The 11,653-nt window shown below is 44.5% G+C and overlaps 1 protein-coding gene across 1 annotated transcript; it reads left to right on the top strand.

Moving 5' to 3' along the window:
* Positions 1-631: 631 nt before the first annotated feature.
* Positions 632-7,100, top strand: chadlb (chondroadherin-like b). Its single transcript, XM_024390422.2, has 8 exons — positions 632-1,100; positions 1,569-1,736; positions 1,933-2,127; positions 2,395-2,696; positions 2,826-3,330; positions 3,558-4,244; positions 4,400-4,566; positions 6,393-7,100. Exons 1-8 carry the CDS (start codon positions 1,071-1,073, stop codon positions 6,712-6,714), a joined length of 2,376 nt encoding a protein of 791 aa, XP_024246190.1. The 5' UTR covers positions 632-1,070; the 3' UTR covers positions 6,715-7,100.
* Positions 7,101-11,653: the final 4,553 nt, after the last annotated feature.

The raw sequence follows: 11,653 nt of genomic DNA, 5'->3' as shown, positions 1-11,653 counted from the left end.
CTCAAGCATAGAAAAACAGCCCTTCTTTGTGAGCACCTGTCATAACTTTTTTTGAAGGGGCTTTTTAGGTACCATGGGATATAGCCATTTATAGTTTAACTACGGGGAAATACATTTAATTTTATTGATTTGTTTTCCATTAGCTTGTTGTGTTTAAAAATAGATTTTATTCAGTGAGTTTGCACTCGAGTAACCTTAGGGTAGTGCGTAGTTTACTGGATGTGAGATTGGTAGCCAGCCTGGTCTCATAGACTAGATGTAAAATAGTAAATGGAAATCCGGAACACTAAACGTAGTATATGTTAACGTTTGATTTGGTTACAAAAACAAAATTAGGGTGGTTGGTCGGTGTGGGTGGATGGGTGGGCGTATATCCCGAACGTCTAGCAACCCAAAAGTTTTGAAAATCATTGCGGACAATTTTAGCTAATTAGCAACTTCAACTACTTACTACTATTTAGCTACATTGTAACTACTTAGCAACTACTTAGAATGTTGGCTTACCCTTTTAACTAACCCTAACCTGAACCATTTTAGCTAACCCTTCCCCTGATCTTAAAAGCTACACGTAAAAAAACGATCAATTTATAGAGTAATTCACATACTTAGGAATAACCCTGGCAGGTTTGGCGTTAAATTAATGTTATAATTTCCTTTTATGTAGGTCCTTTTATGTAGGACGCGCACAATGGTTGAATCAATGTTGTTTAACCAACTTGGAATATACATTGAATTGACGTCTATGCCCAGTGGGACAGTTGGCTACCTTGGAACTCTAATCTGTCAGAAAATGTATTGCCAAGGTGTTCATTTGAGGTTAGGTTTCGCAGGGGCCGGGAGTCACGACGAAAGAATTTATCAAAGCAGTGTTTGTAAGACCCCTAACTGTTGCAAGTGCTCAGTCATTCTAGCAATGTAAAAGTCTAGTATGTACGTGAACCCCTTGGCGCTCATATTCTCCTTTGCGCGCAGCTCCTCCACAGTGGAAAAATGATATACAGACCTACACTTTTCCTTGAGTAGGAAACTTTATAAAGCTATCTGGGAAGGCTACATACTAAAAGCATTGGATGTCAAATTTGACAAATTCAACCATGAAGGTATGTTTATAATCTTAAATGTACAATAGGAACATTCTAAAAAGTTACAATATTTATCAAATAGCAAATGTTATAGAATGCTGCTGAATAACAACCAGATTCGTATTTTTAGATTCGATAACTAAACTTTTAAGTCTTTAAAATATGCGTTAAATAAATACATGCAATCCTCCTGGCATTGGAAAAGTGATTTTTTTGAGTCCAGAGGGAAAGCCTAAGGTTTCCAAGTTGGAGACTGGATTCTCCATGCCTTTGAATATTTTTGTTCCATTGTTGCTATAAGAAGTAGTCTATTGTACTATTTCACTGTATTTACAATATATATTCAAAGTTGTGAGACTGTAAAAAGTTTGGGTGAGAATTAGTATTTTGAGAGCCGTTCGTGCGTGATATGCATAACTATCATTACGTTAGGCCTACAGTCAAATCCCGTTTGTGTTCGATATCTTTTTCCCAAAAACCCCACAGATGTGTTCCTTTGCGGATTGCCTCTCTAGGTGGCTAGTTGCGGTTTTGGTCATACTTTTATCAGCTCAAGCGGGAAAGTGCCCAAAGTTCTGCATCTGCGACAACTCCAAACTCACCATGGCCTGTATCGGCAAGAATCTGACTCAGGTTCCCCCCACAATAGATGAGGTGAGATGCCAATGAATCAAAAAGATCAATGATGGATGTTTTACAAGTTATTTGATATGGTTTAAACCTTCATTTGTGGCATGTATGCAGTTCTGTAATTTTGCTATTCATTCACCCACGCATTTTCTTTTTTCCTTTTCCATATTTAAACCTCCCCTACTTTTTCAATTTTTCATTCCTATTTCCTTTCCCTCAGATTACAATGAAACTGGACCTGAGTAAAAACGATATCCAGGTGCTGCCGACCCATGCGTTCCTGCACATCCCGCACCTCACGCATCTCACCCTGCAGCGGTGTAACATCAGAGCGGTGCGTGAGGGGGCCTTCCGCACCCTGGGCCGTCTGGTCTCCCTCAACCTGGCCAACAACAACATCGAGATCCTTTACCAGGTGAGGTAGTGGCTGGCACAGTCACCGGGGACATGGGGTAAACAAATAAATGTCCGTTTTGGTGAGGGAAGCACCAGATCAGATTGACGTAGAATCATCTAGTAACATTGATACCTACATGGTACCTTTCAGGTGCAAGTTATGTTGTACACATAGCTGTCACTTCTTGCACAAAGGCCATACTCCCATCCACCAACTTTTCTGGGCCGTTTAATGTCACATGCATCATGCCTGTTTCCTAACTTTCGCTCTCTCCCCATCCATCAGGAGTCTTTTGACGGCCTGTCATCCCTAAAGCAGCTGACGTTGGACCATAACCGTGTTGAGGAGATCCAGCCAGGGGCCTTCACTCAGCTGGGCTTCCTCAACATGCTGTCCCTCACACATAACCAGCTGGTCTACATCCCCAACATGGCCTTCCTGGGCCTGCACAACATCAAGTGGCTGCGTCTCAGTCGCAACTCCCTCAACAACCTGGCCATGGAGGCCTTCGCTGGCCTCTTCACCCTCACACGCCTCAGCCTCAACCACAATGAGCTGCAGTTCTTCCCCACACAGACTATGACCCGGTGGGAAACGTACATTTTCTGTGCAGTTGTCTGACACTATTGTGCAATTAGTGTCCTGGTCCAATAGTATTTAAGCTTGATGACACTTGACCTTTTTATGCTCTGTCCATTTTGTCTCCTTTATTTAAGACTGGCTCAAGTCACCCGCCTGGACCTGAGCTACAACCCCATGACCTACCTGGGTGAGGATACTGTCTCCATGCCGAAGCTCACCCACCTCTACCTGGACCACATGTCCCTACAGGACCTCTCAGACACAGCCATGTCCCAGGCCCCCCTCCTCTCCCACCTGGACCTCAGCCACAACCAGCTGCGCTACCTGGAGCCCCTCTCTGGCCCCATGGAGCTAGCCCGCCTCAACCTAACAGGAAACCCCATCCACTGTAACTGCTACCTGAGGCCCCTGAAGGAGTGGGCCAAGAAAGGGAAGGTGAAGTTGATGGGGGTCTGCGCGGGTCCCCCTCACCTCTCTGACGAGCCCCTGGAGGGAGTGGGGCCTATGGAGCTGCGGTGCCGGAGCAGGGAGGACATGATAAAGGAGGAGTTTGAAGAGCAGGAGGAGACCATGGAGCGTGCACTGCCCACAGCCAAGCCTAAGAAGAAGATCAAGTGTCCTGATAACTGTGACTGCGATGTGAGTTGCTCTTGTTGTTAATACTGAGATGGTGTATGGGGTGCTGAGCGATGGTGCAATGTTGTGCCACAAATAATGTTCAAACTTGCTGCCATGACAGCACACTTGCCATCATACTCAGAGAAGAATTGGGCTGATAATTCAGTCATCCATATAAAAACTGCTCTCCAATTCTTGTTTGGAAATATCCCTCTGAACCCATCTCCCTCTCTCTGTCCCCTGCTTAGGTGAAGGCTCAGCACGCCACATGTGAGAACCGTGGTCACACCAAAATCCCCTACGGCTTCCCCACTAATTCCCAGCTCCTGGACCTGCGCAGCAACCACTTCCATTACGTCCCTAGCAACAGTTTCCCCGGTACAGACCAGGTGGTCTCTCTGCATCTGGAGCACTGCAAGGTCCGTGAGATCGAAGGCGGTTCCTTCCGGGGCATGAAGGGCCTGGTCTACCTCTACCTGTCTGACAATGACCTCACCTCCCTGGGCTCAGAGACTTTCATTGGGGCCCCTGAGCTCACCTACCTCCACCTGGAAGGGAACCAGCTGGCCATGTTCCCTGGGGCTGCCCTGGCCCCCCTGCCCAGCCTGCTTGTGCTCCACCTGGAGCGGAACACTATCGGTAAGCTGGAGCGGACAGGCCAGCTCTCCTCAGTCCCCAAGTTGAGAGGACTCTACCTGACCAATAACACCATATCCACTATAGCCCCCGGCGCTCTCAACTCCGCCCACCTAGATACTCTTCATCTGGGGTCCAATCAGCTTGCTGAGGTGCCTACCGACGGGCTGTCCAAGGCCTCCAGTCTGACCGAGCTCTGCCTCTCTGGAAATTCCATTCGTTGGGTCGGACCAAAGGCATTCCTTCCTGTGTCCAAGAGCCTAAGGCAGCTGTATATGGATGACATGGGTCTGGAGAAGGTAAGAGAGATAAAGAGATGTATTTTGTCAGGTTTGCTTTGATAAATTATCTGCAGAATTGGGGTCAATACCATTTCAAGTTATCAATGAAAAACTGGCCATTCATTTCTATGAAGAATTCACTTTCTGAGTGGTTGCTTCTATTCCCTCTATAGATGTCCAGAGACTCCCTGGTTGGGCTGGGCTCTGGGCTGACTACTCTGTCTCTGGGGGGGAACCAGCTGGAGGAGCTGCCTGATCTGAGCCCACTCACTGGGCTCGAGGTCATCAACCTGGCCCACAACCCCCTGCTATGTGATTGCACCCTGCTGCCACTCCGCAGGTCAGTAGTCCACTGCTTTGTGAATGACCCGTTTGTGGATGCTGCTGTGCAAGGGAGTCATGCACATAAATGAAATCAACATTTTATTTGTCACATGCTTCATAAACAACAGGTGTAGATTAACAGTGAAATGCTTACTTACGTGTCCTTCTCCAACATTGCAGAGTTAAGTTAAAAATATCTATATTTTTAAATAGAAATAGTGACACAAAGAAAAAATACACAGTGACTAACAAATAGCAATAACAAATAAAAGTAACATGGTTATATACAGGGAGAACCACTACCGAGTCGAACAAGGTAATTGAGGTAGCTATGTACATATAGGTAGGGGTAGCAGCAGCGTAAGTGGTATTTTTACATTTTTTATTAGGATTTCCATTAGCTAACTCTGTAACGCTAGCTAATCTCCCTGGGGTCCAAATGTGAGAGTGAGTGAGTGTGTGTGCCATCAGTATGCATGTGTGCGCGTGTTATGTGTGCGTGTTGCAATGTCAGTGTGAGTGTGTAGGTAGAGTACAATGTGTTTCCATAGAGTCAGTTCAAGAGAGTTGGTGCAAAAAAGGGTAAATGCGGGTAGTAGCGATTTGATTAGCTATTTAGCAGTCTTGTTTAGCAGTTTTATTGCTTGGGGGTTGTCAGCCGGTTATTGTCAAGCAAAAGACTGTCGCTCTCACTGTGATTTACTGTTAATTAACATAAACACGTTTAGCATCTCCAGGCCTCCATGCATACAAGCTGCATATAAGCGTCTGATGCATGCCTTTGGAACATCTACATTTGAAAATGTCTGATAAATTTAGAAAATGTGGTGCCTTGCAGTCAGATTCCAAGCAGTTGCATAGCAATCGATGATGCAGCCAGTCAAGATGCTCTCAATGGTGCAGCTTTAGAACCTTTTGAGGATCTGAGGGTCCATGCCAAATCTTTTCATCCTCCTGAGGGGGAAGAGGCATGGTCGTCCCTTCGTCACAACTGTGTTGGTGTGAGTGGACCATGTTAATTCCTTAGTGATGTGGATACCGAGGAACTTGAAGCTCTCAACCCACTCCACTACACCCCGGTCAAAGTGGATGGGCGTGTGCTCGGCCCTCCTTTTCTTGTAGTCTACGACCAGCTCTTTTGTCTTGCTCACATTGAGGGAGAGGTTGTTGTCCTGGCACCACACTGCTAGGTCTCTGACCTCCTCCTTATAGGCTGTCTCATCGTTGTCGGTGATCAGGCCAACCACCATTGTGTCGTCAGCAAACTTGATGATGGTGTTGGAGTCGTGTGCAGCCACGCAGTCATGGATGAACAGGGAGTACAGGAGGGGACTAAGCACTCACCCCTGAGGAGCCCCTGTGTTGAGGGTCAGTGTGTTGAATGTGTTGTTGCCTATCCTCACCACCTGGGGGCGGCCCATCAGGTATCCAGTTGCAGAGGGAGGTGTTCAGTCCCAGGGTCCTGAGCTTAGTTATGAGCTTGGAGGGCACTATGGTGTTGAACGCTGAGCTGTAGTCGATCAACAGCATTCTCACATAGGTGTTCCTCTGGTCCAGGTGGGAGACGGAAGTGTGGAGTGCAATAGAGATTGCGTCATCTGTGGATCTTTTGGGGCAGTATGCAAATTAGAGTTGGTCCAGGGTGTCTGGGATGATGGTGTTGATGTGAACCATGACCAGCTTTTCAAAGCAAGAGTGCTACAGGCGATGGTAATTTAGACAGGTTACCTTGGCGTTCTTGGGCAAAGGGACTATAGTTGTCTATACTATAGGTATACACAAATTATTTAACTCTGCTAACCGTCAGGCTCTAACTACTTTGCATCCCCTCTCTCTGCTCAGGTGGATGGAGAATGTGAGTCTGAAGATGACAGCCACCTGTGGTCACCCTCCTGAGTTCCGGGGCCAAAGTGTGAGGGATGTCCATGTCTTTAAGAGCTGTCCAGGGGAGAGTGCTTCTCCTGGCAAGACCCTCAAAGGATTCAAGGACACAAAATCAATAAATCCCAAACCCACTCTCCTCAAGGTGACCATGGCAAAAGCCAAGCCAGGAAAGGCTAAACCCATGCCAACCAAGCCCAAAGCCAAGCCTCTGAAGAACCCTAAGGCACCAGCATCCCAAAAAACAAGAAGACTTATAAAAAGTAGGAAATCAGTGATGTAAATGGCTGTAAGTCTGTTTGGGCAGAACTCTATATGCACCAAACGGACAAGTGCTATTTCATCTTAAATCACTGAATGTAATTTGAGCATGCAGAAATGTGTTTTTTAAATTTTATTTTTGAGACTGCAAGTTCATTTTCTGATTGATTTACTGTCCATTTTAGAATCTTATGAAGTCAGGGTTTCGGAAGAGTCGGGATTCAAGAGACCCAAAGCCCTATTTGCAGTACCATATATATCCACCAAGTGTCACGTGACGCAATAAGATTTTCCTGCTCTAGTTCAACCAACTTTTCTATTACTATTCATATATATTTCATATACAGTGGGGAGAACAAGTATTTGATACACTGCCGATTTTGCAGGTTTTCCTACTTACAAAGCATGTAGAGGTCTGTAATTTTTATTATAGGTACACTTCAACTGTGAGAGACGGAATCTGAAACAAAAAATCCAGAAAATCACATTGTATGATTTTTAAGTAATTAATTTGCGTTTTATTGCATGACATAAGTATTTGATACATCAGAAAAGCAGAACTTAATATTTGGTACAGAAACCTGTGTTTGCAATTACAGAGATCATACGTTTCCTGTAGTTCTTGACCAGGTTTGCACACACTGCAGCAGGGATTTTGGCCCACTCCTCCATACAGACCTTCTCCAGATCCTTCAGGTTTCGGGGCTGTCGCTGGGCAATACGGACTTTCAGCCCCCTCCAAAGATTTTCTATTGGGTTCAGGTCTGGAGACTGGCTAGGCCACTCCAGGACCTTGAGATGCTTCTTACGGAGCCACTCCTTAGTTGCCAAGGCTGTGTATTTTTGGGTGGTTGTCATGCTGGAAGACCCAGCCACGACCCATCTTCAATGCTCTTACTGAGGGAAGGAGGTTGTTGGCCAAGATCTCGCATTACATGGCTCCATCCTCCCCTCAATACGGTGCAGTCGTTCTGTCCCCTTTGCAGAAAAGCATCCCCAAAGAATGATGTTTCCACCTTCATGCTTCACAGTTGGGATGGTATTCTTGGGGTTGTACTCATCCTTCTTCTTCCTCCAAACACGGCAAGTGGAGTTTAGACCAAAAAGCTCTATTTTTGTCTCATCAGACCACATGACCTTCTCCCATTCCTCCTCTGGATCATCCAGATGGTCATTGGCAAACTTCAGACGGGCCTGGACATGCGCTGGATTGAGCAGGGAGACCTTGCGTGCGCTGCAGGATTTTAATCCATGATGGCGTAGTCTGTTACTAATGGTTTTCTTTGAGACTGTGGTCCCAGCTCTCTTCAGGTCATTGACCAGGTCCTGCCGTGTAGTTCTGGGCTGATTGCTCACCTTCCTCATGATCATTGATGCCCCACGAGGTGAGATCTTGCATGGAGCCCCAGACCGAGGGTGATTGACTGTCATCTTGAACTTCTTCCATTTTCTAATAATTGCGCCAACAGTTGTTGCCTTCTCACCAAGCTGCTTGCCTATTGTCTAGTAACCCATCCCAGCCTTGTGCAGGTCTACAATGTTATCCTTGATGTCCTTACACAGCTCTCTGGTCTTGGCCATTGTGGAGAGGTTGGAGTCTGTTTGATTGAGTGTGTGGACAGGTGTCTTTTATACAGGTAACGAGTTCAAACAGGTGCAGTTAATACAGGTAATGAGTGGAGAACAGGAGGGCTTCTTAAAGAAAAACTAAGAGGTCTGTGAGAGCCGGAATTCTTACTGGTTGGTAGGTGATCGAATACTCATGTCATGCAATAAAATGCTAATTACTTAAAAATCATACAATGTGATTTTCTGGATTTTTGTTTTACAGTTGAAGTGTACCTGTGATAAAAAATTACAGACCTCTACATGCTTTGTAAGTAGGAAAGCCTGCAAAATGGCAGTGTATCAAATACTTGTTCTCCCCACTGTATACCCTTTGTGCAAATGAAGAACAAGGCTGAATATATGTGACATAAGGTTGTTGCATTTTCAGCTGTTACATAACCCTTAGATGCATGTAAATCGATGCACAATGGCTTCTTGCTCATTAAATCTCCTACAACACTAAATCAGTTTCTAACAGTTTTGTTTGATTTTCATGTTCCTGACAGAGGTGTGCAAGGATTGGTCCATTGCATGCTTTATCTGATCCTCTACATAACAATTCTGGGTAATGCAGCTCCATGCAATACATGTATGTGCCAGTCAGTGGTGCTGTCTTGTGGTAAAGGTATCATCACATCCCAGGTGCAATCGCATTAGTGCTCTGGCACTATCTGGCACTATCTCTATTTGCACTGGCACTATCTCTGTTTGCAGAGCTCATTGACTGCCACCAGGTGCCAGAACAGGCCTATGGTGTAAGGGTTAGCACTCTGGACTCCAGCACTCTGAATCCAGCGATCTGAATCAAATCTTGGTAGAACCTGACTTTTTACCTTTTCTCTTTTGCTGATACTAATCTTCTCAGAGAGTGGACCTGCATGGACAGAACCCTGGTCACTGTTATGAGATACTTTTGACGAGATGGGAAAGTCCATTGGAATTGTATGCTGCGTTCAAAACAACTGGGAACTCGGAAATCTCCTACTTCCGACTTTAGTGCATTTAAGACAACTGGGAAGCTGTGATTGAGAGTCCCATAGGGTGGTGCACAATTGGCCCAGCATCGTCCGGGTTTAGCTGGGGTAGGATGTCATTGTAAATAAGAATTTGTTCTTAACTGACCTGCCTAGTTAAATAAAGGTTAAATAAATAAATATATAAAAATAATAATTCTGACTTTCTTACCTGAAAATCACTGTCATGATTTTACCTAGTTTTTTCTGAGTTCCTAGGTGCCTTGAAAGCACCACTATTAATGCCCGTTGTGTACATTGCCCATGTGTCATCAGTAGTTACCACAGCCACAAAGTCCTCCTATAGGGAGGAGGTCAGAGACCTGGCCGTGTAGTGCCAGGACAACAACCTCTCCCACAACGTGATCAAGACAAAGGAGATGATTGTGGACTACAGGAAAAGGAGGACCGAGCATGCCTCAATTCTCAATCGACAAGACTGCACTGTAGCAGGTTGAGAGCTTCAAGTTCCTTGGTGTCCACGTCACCAACAAACTATCATGGTACAAACACACTAAGACAGTCGTGAAGAGGGCACGACAAAGCCTATTCCCCCTCAGGAGACTGAAAAGATTTGGTATGGGTCCTCAGATCTTCAAAAGGTTCTACAGCCGCACCATCGAGAGCATCCTGACTGGTTGCATCACTGCCTGGTATGGCAACTGCTCGGCCTCCGACTACAAGGCACTACAGAGGGTAGTGCGTACGAGCCCAGTACATCCCCGGGGCCAAGCTTTATGCCATCCAGGATCTCTATACCAGGCGGTGTCAGAGAAAGCCCTAAAAATTGTCAAAGACTCCAGCCACCCTAGTCATGGACTGTTCTCTCTGCTAACGCATGGCAAGCGGTACCGGAGCACCAAGTCTAGGTCCAAAAGGCTTCTTAACAGCTTCAACCCCCAAGCCATAATACTCCTGAACAGCTAATCAAAGGGCTACCCAGACCCCTCTTTTACGCTGCTGCAAGTCTGTTTATTATTATTATTATTTATTTATTTATTTTCCCCTTTATTTAACTAGGTAGGCTAGTTGAGAACAAGTTCTCATTTACAACTGCGACCTGGCCAAGATAAAGCATAGCAGTGTGAACAGACAGCAACACAGAGTTACACATGGAGTAAACAAGAAACAAGTCAATAACACAGTAGAATTTTTATTATTTTATTTTTTTATTAAAAAAAGAGTCTATATACATTGTGTGCAAAAGGCATGAGGAGGTAGGCGAATAATTACAATTTAGCAGATTAACACTGGAGTGATAAATGATCAGATGGTCATGTACAGGTAGAAATACTGGTGTGCAAAAGAGCAGAAAAGTAAATAAATAAAAACAGAATGGGGATGAGGTAGGTAAATTATTTATGCATAGTCACTTTAACTCTACCTACATGTACATATTAACTCGACTAACCGGTGCCCCTGCACATTGACTCTGTACCGGTACCCCCTGTATAGCCTCGCTATTGTTATTTTACTGCTGCTGCTGTTTAATTATTTGTTACTTTTATTTTCTATTTTTTTACTTATCTGTTTTTTACTGAACACTTTTTTTTTCTCAACTTCTTAAAACATTGTTGGTTAAGGGCTTGTAAGTAAGATTTTAAACCCCCACCTATTTCTAAAATGTATCTTCTTAAAGGTGCAATAAGAAAAGAAATCGCCCCGCAATTTCTTGGTTCCTAAAATTCAAATATTGTATTTTCAGCTGTTTGAAGCTGGTGTACAAAAGTAAAAGATGCAAAAACAAAACTTAAGAATGGGAAGCATAGAAATAACACACATAGAACAGATCTACTCAAGATAGACCACTGCTTGGTGTTTACAATGGGAGCAAATTAATCATAGAGGGCAGAACAAGGAACATGATGGGCAAAGCCATCATAGTGAGATCCTATTGGCATATTTTAGCATGTATTTGCATATTTCCGTTAAGGAACACCTACTCTGTGAGGTGTGTGTGTGTGCAACAACTCAATTCGCCTTTGCACTCCTTCTGAATAACACTATTTTTTTTAAACTTTGGCAAAGTAAAGTCTACAAAATTTAGTCCACTCTGTTTGTAACATATTCTAGCTTTCTATACAAAAAACTGTATTGAGATCAAATGTTTAATCTATGAGAAAATTCTAAGAATGTTGGCCAAAATCTATCTCGCACCATCTTCTCCCACTGCAGGCCACTAGGCTTCCTCTCATCATCACATTTGCTAGTGAGTGGAAATGTCAACCGGTTGCTTCACATTTGTACATCTGGTGAAATATCTGGCTCATTGTTCTATCTGATGATCTACCGCTTCTTAGACTTGTTTTCAAATGAGAATTACAGATCTATAGCTGCATG

The sequence above is a fragment of the Oncorhynchus tshawytscha genome, linkage group LG27, assembly GCF_018296145.1.
Source record: "Oncorhynchus tshawytscha isolate Ot180627B linkage group LG27, Otsh_v2.0, whole genome shotgun sequence".
Lineage (NCBI taxonomy): Eukaryota > Metazoa > Chordata > Actinopteri > Salmoniformes > Salmonidae > Oncorhynchus > Oncorhynchus tshawytscha.
The sequence above is the reverse complement of the archived record's forward strand: the minus strand, read 5'-3'. Positions and strand labels throughout refer to the sequence as shown.

What these genes read in the sequence shown, in the direction of transcription:
- chadlb (XM_024390422.2), top strand. Translation starts at nt 1,071, where the DNA reads ATGTCAAATTTGACAAATTCAACCATGAAG. An exon ending in ACATCGAGATCCTTTACCAG is followed by an intron (nt 2,128 to 2,394) that starts GTGAGGTAGTGG and finishes CCCATCCATCAG; the next exon opens with GAGTCTTTTGACGGCCTGTC. An exon ending in CCCACACAGACTATGACCCG is followed by an intron (nt 2,697 to 2,825) that starts GTGGGAAACGTA and finishes CCTTTATTTAAG; the next exon opens with ACTGGCTCAAGTCACCCGCC.